Below are 16,159 nucleotides of genomic sequence, written 5' to 3'. Positions count from 1 at the left end.
TCGATGGGCCGAGGTCAATTGTATGAGGTTCAACAAGGCCAAGTGCAAGGTCCTGCACTTGGGCCACAGCAACCCCATGCAACGCTACAGGCTTGGGGAAGAGTGGCTGGAAAGCTGCCCGGCAGAGAAGGACCTGGGGGTGCTGGTTGACAGCCGGCTGATTATGAGCCAGCAGTGTGCCCAGGTGGCCAAGAAAGCCAATGGCATCCTGGCTTGTATCAGAAATAGTGTGGCCAGCAGGAGTAGGGAAGTGATCATGCCCCTGTACTCAGCACTGGTGAGGCCGCACCTTGAATCCTGTGTTCAGTGTTGGGCCCCCCTCTACAAGAGAGACATTGAGGGGCTGGAGCGTGTCCAGAGGAGGGCAACGAAGTGGGGAAGGGTCTGGAGCACAAGGCTGATGGGGAGCGGCTGAGGGACCTGGGGTTGTTTAGCCTGGAGAAAAGGAGGCTGAGGGGAGACCTCATCGCTCTCTACAACGACCTGAAAGGAGGTTGTAGAGAGGTGGGGGTCGGTCTCTTCTCCCATGTAACAAGTGATAGGACGAGAGGAAATGGCCTCAAGTTGCGCCAGGGGAGGTTTAGACTGGATATGAGGAAATTTTACTTCACTGAAAGGGTTATCAAGCATTGGAACAGGCTGCCCAGGGCAGTGGTTGAGTGACCATCCCTGGAGGTATTTAAAAGCCGTTTGGATGAGGTGCTTAGGGACATGGTGTAGTGGTGGTCTTGGTAGTCTTAGGTTTACGGTTGGACTCGATGATCTGAAAGGTTTTTTCCAACCTATATGATTCTGTGATTCTGTGATATATTTATAAATAGGTGTACAAATATGTATTAAGAATACAGTATTTCTATATATATACCCCTATAGATGTATTTATGTATAGCTTTATATATGTGTGTAAACATATATAAAGCTACAGAAAGTAAGTATATACAGTCATAAAAACATAGGTATGAAATGGAAAAAAACTTTTTCAATAAGAGCTAATGCAGTGAGCAATTACAGTTTAAATGTGAATAGAAACAAAAGGAAAAGGCCAGGGCGGGGTCCCCCACTTTGCCAGGCTGCAGAACAAGCCCTGACAGGGCTGGGGTGGGGGGGCTTCAAGAGGGCGGAGGGGTGCCGAACAGGTGCTGGGGCATGGACAAGCTGGAACATGCCTGTGGGCAGTGGCCCTCTCCTAGGAGGCCTACAAGGGGCCCTCATAACAAATCCGGACACGTGCAAAGAAGAGCCCAGTCCTGTGAGCTGGACTGGGAGGCCCCCACATCCCAGCCCAGCCCAGCAGGGCGGCCATGCAGGGTTACTGGGACAGACTCTGGGCTTTGCATGGGGCAGCAAGGCACAGGCCATGTGAAAATGGAAAACCAGACAAAATGCCAACCTCAGAAGAACATGTTCAGGGGAACAAAGAGAAAAAGGCCTGAAGGGGATCCCCAAAACAAACACGTGAATGAGAGAAACCAGCCAATGGGCCTGTGAACTGCAAACTGCATTTGGAGGTGTCACACTAAGAAGGGTGGTGGTGGGGAACTTTCCCCATGGTTTGGGGGATCTCACAGCTACGTGCAAGACCATTGTGGGGTGCAGGCTGGTGCTACATGTTTTTCCTTGTCCTTAGGTTGATGACCTGATCAAATGTTTCAAAAACTCCATCTGAGTGAGTGAGGGGAGAAGTCAGGAGTGGGCTGGGACTTGCCCAGGTCCACCTGAGCCACACCAGCCAAACCCAGTACAGTGTCTGTCATGTCAAAGGATGGGAAAGGGCGTGGCGGTGGTTGATGCAAATTCATTGAATACTGCAGGACGCGAGCAGGGTGCAAACGGTATGGAATAAGGGCTGGAGATTGTCCGGGGTCTGGCTGGGACGCAGTGAATTTTCTTGATAGCAGCCCTTATGGTGCTGCACTGTGTTATTAAACAGTGTTGAGAACACACTGCTGTTGTAGCTATTGCTGATCTGTGCTGGCATAGCATCAAGGCCTTCTCTGTTTCTCATTCTGACCCCACAGCGAGAGGGCTGGGAGTGGGCGAGATGGAACAAAGTCAGGACAGCTAACCCGAACGGACCAAAGAGATATTGCAGGCCATACGGTGCCTTGTTAAGTACTAAAACTTGGAGGGGAGTTTCCACAAAGTAGCCATTCTTCAGAGACTGGCTGGGCATCGCTCTGCTGGTGTGAGCGATTGCCTCTCCATGCCTTGTTTCCTTGTCTTTTTTTTCCCTCCACTTATTAAACTGTCTTTATCTTGACCCATGTGGGTTTTTTCCTTGCTTTTGCTCTTCCAGTTGTCTCCCCTGCCCTCCTGGGAGGGAGAGAGCGAGGGACTGGTTAGGTGTTTAGCTGTCAGCTGGAGCCATCCCAAAAGACGAGCACATAGCAAATAGGTAGGTATATGCTTGTGAGTTCACTGCTGCCTAAGCAACTGATAGGCCAAGAGTAGGCTGATGGTTTGCGTAGGAGCTTATGAGGTCACGTGTTCCGTTGTATCTCATAGGTGAGCAGATAGCAAAGAGGTGGATATGTGGTGGTCGGGTCCCTGGTGCCTGAGCAGCTGATAGGCAAGAGGGAGAGACACAGCTTGGGTATGTACTTGTGATGTCACTCTTGGCTGAGTAGCTGATAGGCCAGGACCAGATACATGGCTTGTATAGGTGCTTGTGAGGTCATCGGAGCCCGAGTACCTCAACGGCAAGTACATGGCAAATAGGCAGATACGTACCTGTGAGTTGACTCTCGGCTGAATACCTGACAGGCCAGGAGCCAACCCGTGGCTGGTGTCTGTGCTTATGAGGTCACTCATGCCTGAGTAGCTAGTAGGACAGGAACAGGCCTATGGATTGTGTAGGTGCTTGTGAGGTCACTGGTGTCTGAGTAGATGATAGGCCAGGAGCTGGCACATGGCTTGTGAATGTCTTTGTGATGTCGGTGATGCCTGAGTAACTGGTAGACCAGGAGAAACATGTCTTGTGTTGGATTTGATGAGGTCACAGGTGCCTGCGAAGCTGGTAGGCCCGGAGTAAGCATTTGTCTTGCGTAGGTGTTGGAAAGGTCATTTGTGACTGATTAGCTGATAGGCCAGGACGAGGGCTGTGTAGGTGCTTGTGAAGTCACTGCTGCCCTAGTATCTGATAGGCCAGCAGCAGGCCCATGGGTGGTGGAAGTTGTTGTGTTGTCACTGGTGCCTGAGTAGATAATAGATTAGGAGCAGACCAATAGCTTGTGCAGATGTTTGTGAGGTCATTGGTGTCTGAATACCTGATAGGCCAGGCGCAGGCACTTGGCAGGTTTAGATGCTATGACATCACCTGCGGCTGAGGGGCGGATAGGCCAGGACTATGCACATGGCTTGTGTACGAGCTTGTGATTTCCCTGGTGTAATGGTGTGCTTCCCCTGCCCCCGACCTTTATCTCCTGTAACCCTGCTTAGGTGATAGCCACCAGCGGTGATTGTAATGGATGCATCTGGTCACGATGGCTGCATCAGCTCAAAGTGAATTCAGGAGACAGATAACAACACAATAGCCTAGGGCTATTGTGCAATGCGCCCACTGAAGAAATTAAAACCTGTGGTCAGCATGCAAATATGACTATGGTTCAATCATCTTATCCCCATAAATAGTGAGCAGCCCAAGAGCCCTTTGAGCTCTCCTGCACGGCAGCGGGCTGCACGCCAGGATCTCCCCTTGAGCAGGGACGCCTCTCAAGGTTACTGCTCGAGGTTGAGAGATTCCTTGCCGCAACACATCCTCAGTAAGTGACTAATAGCATGCTAAACTTTGAAATCTTACCTAAGTGATATAAAGGATTGATTGCGCACATATAATCCTTTAGATAGAAACCGTTGACCAAGTCTAGGACTAGGACTGGATCTAGCCGCACCTAGACTCCTCTCTGAGAAGGAGTTTAGAAAGCAAGGGGATCCTTCCGAACCTCATGACTCAACGGGAGGGTCTCCCTGACAGTTTTGTCTGACCCTGTCCTTTATGCAGTAAATAATCAAGTGTGCCTCGCCATCGAATCTTGTTAAACCACTGTCGCATTGAACTTTGTTAACTCCCTATTCTGTATCAATAAACTATATTTTTACTTCTCTCTTACAAGTGAAGTGCACTCTCACTCCATCCGCGACACCTGGTACCGGAGTAGCTTTTAGGCCAAGAGCAGGCCTATGGCTTGTGTGGGTGCTCCTCATGTCATCAACATAATCGTTAGACCCCACCCAAATATGGCTTTGTGGAAGAACCGTCGTCAGCAGAAGCCCGTACACAGCACACACACGCGTGTGACAGTGTAACTCATGAGCACGCAGCAGCAGAAGCAGGAGGGTGTGAGGTCACTGTCAGTAAAACTCCTGAGCATACAGCGATGGCAGTCGGAGGGATGTGAGGTCACGTCACCGATGGCAGCCCGTAGCCATGGGCTCAGTGTGGAGCGGTCGTGTGTAGCAGAGGGGCATCACGGGGGACGGGATCTGCCCGGCCCCGTGTCTGCGAGGCCGAAGGAGCAGCCCCTGCAGCCCTGGCTGGGGCAGTCGTGGTGGGGGTGGCTCGGGGGCACCACAGGGATGTGCCTGGGCACGGTGCCAGGAGGAAACCACAGACTTCCTGCCCGGGCGCTGCGCGGGGAGCGTGGCGAGTGCTACGAGGCCACGTGGGCTGTGGTTTGTGCACCTGCAGGCTCCAGCTCCCGATCCACCCGCGGGGAATAACGGCCCCTCGCTTACAGACTGAGGGTCAGGGACACGGCTGAGCCTCGGGGCTGCGTGGCTGCTGCGGGGCAGGGACATGTCCCAGCTCCAGCTCCTGCGAGGGACTCACCGTGGGGGTCTCCAGGGACGCATGCGCGAGCCAGCACTCCTGGGATGGAGCTCTTCCCCTGGCCAAAGCCTTTTCCCAGCTGCTGCTGCCAGCACAGTGGGGTCTGTAGCAGGGCCAGGGGCTGTTTCCTTCCCGTCCTGACACAGATCCCGGTGCAGTCCCAGCTCCGTGGTTCCCACGGCTTCGGCTTGGCTGGACACTTGCCTCATGGGTTCTTGAATGAGCCCCGCATAGGAGGTGCTCAGTGCTCCCAGTCCCACAGCAGGGTGCAAGGGGCGACAGAGCCATTTCCCCTCCACACCCAGCTTGTCCCATGACAATCCCCCATCACAGCGACCATGACACCTGCAGTGGGACATATATGTCCCTCATATATGGTCATGAAAGGCGCTGGAGAAGTTCATTGGAGGACTGGGCTGTGTCAGAGGGGAGATAGCTCCCGATAATGTCTAAAAAGGTGCTGCTGCTTCGATTGGCTCCTCCTGCAGCTGGGTCGGCATCTGCAGAGATATATTACCCTCCCATCGTCATTGTCCCCATGAGTCCCCAGGAGCCGTGAGAGGGAGAGGACCGCAACAGGGCCGTGCCAGCAGGGCAGGAGGCTCAGGATGGAGATGGAGGGACTCCTGTCCCCTCGGGTGCTGTGGCTGCTCCTCTGGGTGCAGCAGTGCAGGGGTAAGTGCCTGTTCTCTTGTCCCACTGCCTGGGTCCAGCAGGCACCAGTGGGGTCATCAGGATACCACTGAGAATGGGGTTTCTTTGCAGGTGCCACTGAGACGAGGGGCAGAAGGTGCTCAAGTCAATCGACCCTGTGCCTTTCCCTGTGCCTCTGGGGTTGGGAGAGGGAGCTGTGGGCCTGGGGGCACGGGGCTGTACAGGGGTTGCGGGGCTGGTGAGGAGAGGGTGCCCTGTGCAGGGCCGGGCACAGTGTGGGGCAAGGGGTCGTTGAGTTGGGAGGAGGTGCCGCAGGCTGTGGGGTGGTGAAGGGCCCAGAGGTCTGCTGTTGGGCACCCCCAGCACTTTGCAGCGCATGGGAAGAGGCGAGACCCCCACACTGCCCCAGGGACAACCCGGAATGGAGAGGGAGGGATCCCACCCTGGTGGCTGTGACTTGGCCCGGGCAGGGGGCACCTCCAGGCCTGCACTCTGGGGCTCAGCACTCTCCTGACCATTCCCATGTCGATGTTTGAAGGGGCTGCGGAGGTGAGGCTGGCGAATGGCGGCAGTCGCTGTGCTGGAAGAGTGGAGGTGAAACACCAGGGCCAGTGGGGGACTGTGTGTGATGTCTCCTGGGACATGAATGATGCTGCAGTGGTTTGTAAGCAGCTGGGCTGTGGGTCTGCTCTTGAAGCTCCTACATTCGGACATTTTGGGGCAGGATCTGGCCCCATTTGGATGAATGAGGTTGACTGTGGTGGCACCGAGTCTGCCCTGTCTGACTGCACACACAGCGGATGGGGTAACAATTATTGTGTTCACAATTGGGACGCTGGAGTGACGTGTTCAGGTAAGGGGCCACCCTGTTCCCCACCTTTGAGGCCAGGATGGGGGAAGAGACTTGGCTGTGCCCTCAGGGACAACGAGTGGACACCAGAGCAGAGCCCAGGGTGGTTGGTCACTCTGCCAAGCTGGGACTGTCATTGCTGGTGTCCCTGGTCCCTGAGGAAAGACCAGTGCAAACCCACCCCGGGTGCCCACCCCGTACCTGGCCCCTGAGGTGGCTCAGCCCACCCTTGGTCATTGCCTGCACTGGGAGATGAATCCTCCTCCCTGCCCCTTGGCGTCTGTTGGTTCCCATCTTTCATCTCCCATTCAGCCAGGACCTGTCGGCATTGCCAGGGGCCAGGTCCCACCATGCCAGAAGCACCAAGAGGTGCTCATGAGGCCACCCACAGCCCCGGGGAAGGGCACAGAGTGGCCGGGGACTTTTGGGTTTTGCCTCCTGGCAGGCTTGAGTCCCTCGGCCTAAGCAAAGGGACTGCTCAAAGGGGAAAAGCGCTGGCCTCGGGCAGAGGAGCAGGGTGGCACATGGCACCCCATTCCTCTCCCAGGGTCACCCCACAAGAACGAGCCCACATGGACATGGCCCCATGCTGTCAGTGCTGACCCACTGCCCAGCCTCTCCTGCCCACCCCAGCCCCTGGTTGCCGTGTGCCACAGGGGCTTTGCCAGCACTTGCACCGTCCTCGGTGCCTGTCCCTGCACGGCTAGCTCGTGTCAGCCCAGCGTTGCTCCTTTGCCCGCTCTCCTGCCCTCTGCCTGCCCGTTGATGGGGATGTGCGTGCCTGGCAGTGCACTCTGGCCCTGGCTGAGGACCCCCTCCCCAGACAGGTGCCAGAGTGGGGGGCTGGTGCAGACACTGCAGATATAGCTGTGCCATGCCTGTACCCTGTGGCATGTTCCATCTAACAGCAGTGTCCCAACAGCCTGAGACCGCCCTGAGACCAGGGTGTGTTTCTGGCGGTTCCAGGGGTTCCTCAGCCTGGCCCTGAGCTCAGCAGGCAGAGCAGGCTGCAGCAGCCAGCAGTGCCTTGGCCAGTCTCCCTGTGCCCCGGGTGCTGCAGTGCCTGTGGCTGGTGCCAGGAAGCCCAGGGTCTCCAGGACGGCAGCAGTTTGTCTGAGCAGTGCCTGCAGCTGGGGGTTTGGGAGAGAAGCAAACCCACAAGTGCTGTGAGGATGCATGGGGAGCGGCAGGGTGTCCCTGGTGTGTTTGTGCCATCAGCACCCACTGGGAGCTGCTGGGGTGGTTGTGGGGCTCTTTGCCTATGGCCTCCTTGGAGATTAGGTGGGATGTGGGCAGGTTACTGCCAGAGGGCTCTGGGAACTCACAGGGGTCTTTGGTTGCTCCAGGATTTGTCCAGCTGGTCGGAGGGGACAGCCCCTGCTCAGGACGCGTGGAGATCCATGATGGGAACCAGTGGAAAACTGTCTGTGACTCAGACTTTGGTCCCAAAGCTGCCGATGTGGTCTGCAGGGAGTTGCAGTGTGGCACAGCCCTGTCCATCACTGGGACAGCTCACTTTGGAGAAGGTGTCAGTGCCATGTGGGACAGAGAGCTGCAGTGCGTGGGGAATGAATCCTTCCTCATGTTCTGCCCCAGGGGATCCCCCAGGGACCAGCCCTGCACCCACGCAAACGCTGCTGGTGTCACCTGCACACGTAAGGACTCAGGGTGGGGTGCTACATATCCGGGGCTGTGCTGGGGAGAAGGGGAGCAGGGCAGGGACTGTGCTGTGCTGGGCATGAGGACAGAAGGGCTGATGTGGTTGTCTGCAGCCCTAAAATTGTGCAGAAGGAGGAGGATGGCAGGTTCTCCTCCATGTGGCCACTCCTCCACCTCCTGAGGGAGCAAAAGCACAAGTCCGCCCTCTCTCATCCTTCTCTATCTCCGAGTTCACAGGGTTCAGGCTGGTGAACGGCAGCACGGCATGTGAGGGGAGAGTGGAGGTTGAGGTGCTGGGGACCTGGGGCACCCTCTGTGCCTCCTGCTGGGATCTCTCGGACGCCCACGTTCTCTGTCGTCACCTCAACTGCGGGTTTGCTGAGTCCATTCCCAGAGGAGGGCATTTTGGGAGAGGACCCGGCCCTGTCTGGAGAGACACATTCCACTGTAACGGGACTGAAGCCCACCTGGGACAGTGTCCAGTGACTGCCCTGGGGGCCTCGCCGTGCTCCCACGAGAGCAACGCTGCTGTCATTTGCTCAGGTGAGTCCCACAGAGCCCAATCCCACACCCACAGGGGCTGTCTGGGTGCCCCCAGCAGCAGCAGCAGCAGCAGAGCAGGGGTGTGAGCTGCAGAGCAGGGCTGGGCTTTGCCCTCACTCCTGGTCAGCACAAGTCCCAAACTTCTCCTGTTTGATGGGGAAGGTCCCACTTGCTCTGATCCCTGCCAGCCACACAGGCTCCCAGTCCCAGGTCCGCAGGGATGCAGAGGGGCAGAGATGTGTGGGCTCTGCCCCATGGCTCAGCAGTGCCAATGCCAGCACTGAGGTCGGGCAAGGCTCGACCTGGTGCTGCCTGTTCCCAGGCCAGCGCCGGCTGCTGCTCCCTCCTGCGGGAGCTGCCCCAGCTGCCTCAGCAGGGACGTGTTGGGTGGCTCTGGCCCAGCAAGAGCAGAGAGTGTCTTGCCCAGGAAGGCTGAGGGATGCGGAAACCAGCCATGTGGAAAGCTGCTCCTGAAGCTCGCCACAGAGGGCTGGGGGTAGGTGGGTGAGCTTCAGGGCACCGTGAGGGTTCCAGAGCTTGGAGAGGTGCTGCAGGCTTCTGGGCTGTCTGGTGCTGTTGAGGGCTGGGGCATGGCTGCTCTCCCCAGGCCCAGACAGCTCCTCATCCCTGCGGCTGGTGGGTGGAGGGAGCCGGTGCGACGGGCGAGTGGAGATCTTGCAGCACGAGACGTGGGGCAGAGTCCTGGATGACCAGTGGGACATGCAGGAGGCCAGCGTGGTGTGCCGGCAGCTGCAGTGCGGAGAGGCAGAGGCAGCCTACAACCCCCCGAAGCCTCAGAGAGGGACGGGTCCCGTGGGGCTGCGAGGGGTGCGGTGCGCAGGGCACGAGGCCAGCCTGACCCTCTGCAACACCTCCGTGCCCGAGAGCGCGCTGGCAGCAGGGATTGCAGAGGACGTGGGGGTCGTTTGCTGGGGTGAGTGGCACTGCAGGGGCCCTCCCAGGCTCTGGGCTGGGTGGGCAGCCGGCCCCTGATGGCAGCTGGGGTTTCTTCCTGCTGCAGGGAGCTGGCAGGTCCGGCTGGTGAATGGGCCCGGGCGCTGCGCTGGCAGAGTGGAGATCTACTACCAGGGCAGCTGGGGGACCATCTGTGATGATGGCTGGGACCTGCCCGACGCCACCGTCGTTTGCCACCAGCTGGGCTGCGGAGGGGCGGCGGAGGCGGTTGGCTCTGCTCGGTTTGGGAAAGGCTCCGGTCAGATCTGGCTGCAGGGCGTGAACTGCTCCGGGGACGAAGCTGCTCTCTGGGACTGCCCGGCAGGGTCCTGGGGGCAACACAACTGCGGGCACAAGGAGGACGCAGGAGTCGTCTGCTCAGGTCTGTGCTGGGACCTGGTTTTGGGAGCCCAGTGCCCGGGGAGGCCAGGACAAGGGGAGAGCTGGCAACGGCCAAGGATGTTCATGGCTGCCTCTGAGCCCCTGCCCAAGACCACCCTGGGTACGCCCACGCATGGGTCCCCTCAGTCCCACCCGGGGAGCCTTGGGGAGCTGAGCCATCCTCGAGGATTAGCGTGGAGGGCAGGGGTGTCTGTCAATCAGGGATTTTTCTCTGCCCATGGGTGCAAGGGGGACTTGCTGGCCATGCCTTGCCTGGCTGAGGGCCTGGGGGTGCAGGGGCATCCCTGCTCCCACAGCCCCGGACCAGCCTGTTCCCATTCGGTGCCTTTCCTCCCAGAGTTCGTGGCCCTGAGGCTGGAGAACAGCAGCAACTGCGCCGGGCGCCTGCAGGTTTTCTATAACGGGACATGGGGGAGCGTCTGCTTAAACTCAATGACTCCCAAAACGGTGTCGCTGGCATGCAAGGAGCTGGGCTGTGGGGACGGAGGGTCCCTGGAACCCTACCCGACCTATGGCAGGCTGCCTGGCCCCGCCTGGCTGGATCGCGTGCAGTGTGGGGAGAGAAACAGCTCCTTCTGGCAGTGTCCCTCCGCGCCCTGGCACCCAAAGTCATGCGATGACCTGCGAGATGAGACCCACATCACCTGCAATGGTAACTCTCACCCACCCAGCCACCAGCGTCACCCCAGCTCCTGCTCCCTGCTGGGCATTGTCAAACGCAGAGACAGAGGCCACCCGTGGGAGGCAGAGGTGTCTCCAGGCAAGGTCTCAGAAGAGCCCAGCCAGGGCTCTGAGGAGCGTCCCCTCCGTGGACGCCCTCCTGCTGCTCTGTGACCCAGGGAGCCTTGGGGGCTGAGCAGTCAGGGTGCCCCACAGTGCCGTGCGTGTCCCTGAATGACCGGGGTTCAGCTGCTGCCGTGAGCAAGGCTGCATAGGGAGGCCCAAGCAGAGCTCAGCCCCACTCTCTGCTGCACGACCCCCTGCAGCAGCCCCTTCACCCCAGCATTTCCTTCTGCAGGGAGACGGCCAGAAACGCCCCCGGCGCTGGGGACCGTGTGCCCAAACTCCACGAGCTGCACAGGTAGCTGCTCCTCTGCAGGCCCCTCTCCCCTGGCAGGGCTCTGCCTGCAGTGCCAGTGCTCTGAGGGTCTCTGCCTTCTGCAGACAGGGAGAAAATTCGTGCCATGGGAGGCGAGAATGGGTGCTCAGGCAGAGTGGAGATCTGGCATGGTGGCTCCTGGGGGACGGTGTGCGACGACTCCTGGGACATGCGGGATGCCGCGGTGGCATGCAGGCAGCTGGGCTGTGGCCCTGCAGTGTCTGCCCTGGACGAGGCTGCATTTGGGGAGGGGACGGGCCCCATCTGGCTGCAGGAGGTGGAGTGCCAGGGGACAGAGCCATCTCTGCAGGACTGCTGGGCCCGGCCTGGGGACAGTGGTGCCTGCCAGCATAAGGAGGACGCTGCCGTACGCTGCTCGGGTGAGTGGCAGGGCTTGGACCCCTCACGGGGGTATTGGCGAGGAGCTGGGGCAGGCGTTTTCCCTGCTGGGTCCCATCATGGCTCCAGAGCTCCTGAGAGCATGGCTGTCCCTCAGCCCAGCTCTCCTTCTCCTCCTCTGCAGCTGCACCCAGGACAGCAGCACCAACTCCCCGAGCAGGTAACCGCTCCTTCCTGCCAGCCCTGGGTCTCCTGAGGCCGGGCTGTGACCCACGGCCGGAGGGAAGGGGCTCCTTGCTGGGGTGGGAAACTGTCAAGAGGAGGCACCGGGGTAGCGGTGGGGGAGGCTGGGGAGGGCTGTCGTTTAACCAGCAGAGTGGGCGCTTCCCCATATTGTCCCCCCGGGGTCCCCTACCCCTGGTGTAATGGGTTGAGGACTGGGGTATCCTGGCCCCCACCTCTCTCAGACCCGTTGTTGCCCTTTCTGTGTTCCTGCCATGCAGATCCCACCCCGGGCCGTGCGACCGGCAGCGGGAGAGTCTCATTGCCTGTTATCATCTGCATCATCCTGGGAGCCCTTCTCTGCCTGCTCCTGGCCCTCCTGGCCGGGCAAGTGCGAATCGCCAGGGCTGGGCGCAGAGGTGAGTCCTTCCCCCGCGATCCCGGGGTGCTGTGGGGTGTCAGTGTGTGGTACAGGAAGAGCAGAGGGGACAAGAGTGTGTGCTGCCTGCTGTCCCCAGTATCGCCCCATTGACTGCCTGAGCATGGGCCACCAGGAGCAAGGGGTAAAGAGAGTGCAGAGATGGGGAGATGTCGGGATGGGGTGAAGAGAGAAATGGCAGAGTGGGGCTGAGGGAGATGGGAGGAGAGGGGAGACAGATGAGGACGAGCCACTGGCAGTGCTCTGGGCAGCACTGGAGGGGGTGTGGGGCATGGAGATGCTGGGAGAAGCGTGGGGCAGCAGGGTCCATCCCTGTGGTGTCAGGCCCCCAGGCTGTTCCTCCACCCATCCCTGACCTCCCTGCGGCAGGGCAGGGGCCGTGCTATGGATCCATGGGGCAGAGACGGAGCAGCTCCAGGGGCAGAGGAAAGGTGGAACTGCTCCCAGCTCAGCACCAGGGGCACCAGGGGCCTGACCCAGGGTCCAGAGGGGCACAAGGGCTGTCTCTGAGGGGATGGTGCGAGGGTGTCACTGCCCCAGACCGTCTCCATGGGGACATTGCCCTGACTGAGGAAGTGGCAGCAGTGACCGGACAGTGCAGCGGGTCTGTGCTGTGGGGACAGCCCTGGGCTGGCCCAGGAGAACAGGGCTGGGGGAGCAGAGCGGGATCCCCTCCCCTCTCTGCCCATCCCTGGGCCAGCCCTGCCTCTGTCCGCAGGCTCCGAGAGAGCTTGGGAGCCTTTCCCTGACGCCGTGTATGAGGAGATTGGTTACAGCCCGGCATGGGAGAAGCAGGCGAGGTTCAGCGGCTCAGGTGGGTGAGGGTCCCTCATGGGGGGCCCATCTGCAGGGCTCTTTCCCCTGGCCCCCACCCAGGGCTGACCCCCTGCAGCCCCCTGGCCCATGGTCGCTGCAGCACTGGGGCTGTGGGGGCTGTGGGGAGAGCAGCCAGGTCCCGGGCCCAGGAGAGAAGCTTCCTCCCCACCAGCTCTGCCCGTCCCAGCCTGGGACAGCCCCTCTCTGCCTGCCCCTGCACCCCGTGGGACACCTGAGGGCTGAGGGAAGGTGCTGTCCCAGGGCAGCTCTGGGAGCCCCTTTGAGATGGGGGTTGTCCCAGGGGAGCAGGCTGAGTTCTGAGTGCTCCTCTCCCCTCAGCCCTGGCTCTGGAGCTCCCCTGTCACCAGCAGCACTGTCCGCAAGCTGGGTCAGTGGGGCTCAACCCATCAAAGCTGCTGTGCCTCTCTCCAGGCTCCTATTCAGAGGGGTCCCTTACCAAGCTGCAGCCCTACCCTGGGGACAGCAAGGAGGAAGATGGTCCGGGGCCAGCACCAGGTAACAGGGGGCAAGAAGAGGTTGATCTCTCCTCCCTGCAGCCATGGGGTGGACAGCAGTGTCACTGAGTGTCACCCTCAGAGTTGGGTAGGACATGGCGGGGGGTCTCCTGTGGTGCTGCCAACACCATTGTCTGAGCCCCATGTCCCTGTGCAGCCTCCCATCTGCTACTCTGCAGGATGTCTCTTCTCACTGTCACCAGCTCCCCTCTCCTTTCAGACATCCCTGTCCTGCCCGGAGGTGACCCAGCGGATGGCTATGATGATGCCAGGGAGGTTTCTGACCCTGCGGAGGATCCAGCCCCTGAGCAGGGAGACTGGGAAAAGTCCAGGGTGCCAGAGGAGGGAGCAGGGCCCAGGGATGCATCCAGAGGTGAGAGGGAAAGATAGCACTGCTGGTTCCTGGGGTGCCATCCCTGCTGCCAGCGAGTTGCTGCCGTACTGAGAGCCCAGCCTCCTGGGATGGGGCAACCTGCCCTGGGAGTTTTCCTTGGGGAGACCGGGGTTGGGAGAGGGAGCTGAACATCTCAGGACTGGTGAGGAGAAGGGAGGAAGGTGATGTACAGACCAGGAGGGACACCCCATGGGGTGAACGTGCAGTGGCCTGCCTTGCTGCTTGCAGGGGCAAACCTGCGCTCCCAGAGAAGTGCTGGGGTCCCTGGAGCTGAGGGAGATGCCTGGTCTCTGTCCCCAGAGAGCACGGGCTATGACGATGCTGAAGAGGTGTCTCTGGTACATCCCCCTGAGGACACCAAGGCTGTGACACCAGAGCTCAGTGCACAACAGTCCCTGAGCCCTGGGCACGGAGAGCCCGTCCCTGCCGTGCAGCTGGGTGCAGCCAGCCAGGAGGAGAGGTCTGTGCAGCTGGGAGAGCCGTGAGCATCAGGAAACCATCTCCTTTTTCCAACGGGCAGCAGAAAGAGCTGGGATTGCCTCTATTTTTATTGCCTGCTTTACACCTTCCTTCATGTGTGTTCTTATTAAAAGGCTTTGGGGTTTGAGCCAGAGCTGGTGCTTGCCTGCCCAGGTGTTGGGGTGTCCCCTGAGGCTGACTGGGGGGAGCAGAGCACACAGACATGGCAGTGGGGAAGGGGCACATCTCGGGGACTGCGGGCTCAGGGTCAGGCTTTGTGGCTGCTGTGCTTTGCGGAGGAGCTGCTCCTGGGCAGAGCTGTGTCACTGCAGCGCTGCCCAGTTGCCAGGAGCTCCCTCTGTCCCAGGAGCCCAGCCCAGCTCAGCACAAGGACCAGCCCAAGGCGTCACTTTTTCTTGCCCCTCTGGGCTCCCTTCAGGTGTCCCTGGGGCTCCAGGGGAACCTGCTGTGAAACAGGCTGAAGGAATCACTGAGGTTCCCTTCCTCAGCCAGGGAGACAGACTTCTTTCCAGCAGTGCCATTTCTCCTATCAGGAAAAAACTGGGCAGGAACATTGCCTTTCCTTGGCCCATCGTTAGGCAGGACACCCGGACAGTGGCAGGGAGGGGTCTCCTTTACCCCTGCAGAGGGAAGGTATTCAGCTGAGTCAATGGAGGCACCTCCTCCTGTGTTTTTAGTCCTGGGCCCAGAAAGGGACTTGGGTCCCTCCCATGCACACCACAATCTAGGATCTAAATCCATCAAAGGAGGTGGGATTCCTCTTGCCTCAGTTCAGGTGTGCACAAAATGGCCACCTGCATGTGAGCTCCTTGTCTCAGCTCTGATGCTAATTCCTGGAGATGGAGGGCAGCAGTGAGCTGCTCAGACACCAACACCTGGTGACATGTGAGGTCCTAGAGATGGCCCAAGACATGTGCAGGGAACTGCAAGCTCTACTGGAGCAATTTTCTGAGACCGGGCAACATCTGGAGGCATCTTCTTGGAGGTTGTTGGGCAATGCCTTTGGCCAATTGAAATGACAGCAGATGCCAAAATTTAGGGCAACTGAACCTTTCACTACTCAGTGTGTTCAAGGCTTCATCACGCATAACGGTAACTTGGAGAGACAAATACAATAGACACAAACAAACACCCCACAAACACCTTGCTCGTTCTTTCCCCAACTTTTATTGCTGGGCATGACGTCATGTGGTGTGGGATATCCCTTTGGTCAGTTGGGTCAGTGGTCCTGGCTGTGTCCCCTCCCAGCCTCTTGCCCATCCCAGCCTAGTTGCTGGTGGGTCAGCGTGAGAAACAGAGAAGGCCTTGATGCTGTGCAAGCACTGTTGAGCGATAGCTAAAGCATCGGGGTGTAACCAGGACTGTTCTGGTCACAAATCCAATGCACGGCACCATATGGGCTGCTATGGAGAAAATTAACTCCATCCCTGCCAAAACCAGGGCAAGAAAGCCCATCCTACTCCTACCACGCAAGTGACACGCAGCAGAGAGGAGTGTTTGGGCACACCGGAGGGACTGTTGCATCCCACAGCCATCCTGCTGATGGGATCCTTTGATCCCATCTCTTGTAACTACCCAAACACAGCCAGCCCCCAAAACCCACGTGCCTGGACGGGCTCCCAGTAGCAGAGACGTGTTGGTGCAGGGGGCAGACAGGGTTTTTGGAAAAGGACTGGGGAGAAAGGGGATGACTGTTTCCCAGGACAAGAGGGGAAATCCATCTCCTCCCTCCTCAGTTATGCTGGCTCCCTGCTGGTGTCATAATGCACCTTCAAATGATGCGGGCTGATGTCACAGGGGGATGCCCCACATCACAGGGAGGTCTCCCCAGCACAGCAGCGGTGACAGCACTTCCCGGCGAGGCCTGGGCGCTGCTGGGCACTGCTCAGGGGCTCCCGACTGCTGCCATTCGGAGCTGCTCCACAGCCAGGAGCAGGGTCGGGAGGCAGCGGGGCTGCGCTGGGG

At 59.3% G+C, this 16,159-nt stretch overlaps 1 protein-coding gene across 1 annotated transcript; it reads left to right on the top strand.

Moving 5' to 3' along the window:
- The first annotated feature begins 7,593 nt into the window (after positions 1–7,593).
- LOC140644962 (scavenger receptor cysteine-rich type 1 protein M130-like) lies at positions 7,594–14,199 on the top strand. The gene is made up of 13 exons (XM_072848151.1): positions 7,594–7,987; positions 8,220–8,534; positions 9,142–9,468; positions 9,556–9,870; positions 10,228–10,542; positions 10,909–10,971; positions 11,055–11,369; positions 11,513–11,548; positions 11,832–11,969; positions 12,708–12,803; positions 13,238–13,321; positions 13,541–13,693; positions 13,943–14,199. Exons 1-13 carry the CDS (start codon positions 7,594–7,596, stop codon positions 14,197–14,199), a joined length of 2,808 nt encoding a protein of 935 aa, XP_072704252.1.
- Positions 14,200–16,159: the final 1,960 nt, after the last annotated feature.

Source organism: Ciconia boyciana, chromosome 30 (assembly GCF_034638445.1).
Source record: "Ciconia boyciana chromosome 30, ASM3463844v1, whole genome shotgun sequence".
Classification (NCBI taxonomy): domain Eukaryota; kingdom Metazoa; phylum Chordata; class Aves; order Ciconiiformes; family Ciconiidae; genus Ciconia; species Ciconia boyciana.
Note: the sequence above shows the minus strand (reverse complement) of the source record. Positions and strands in the feature narration are given on the sequence as shown.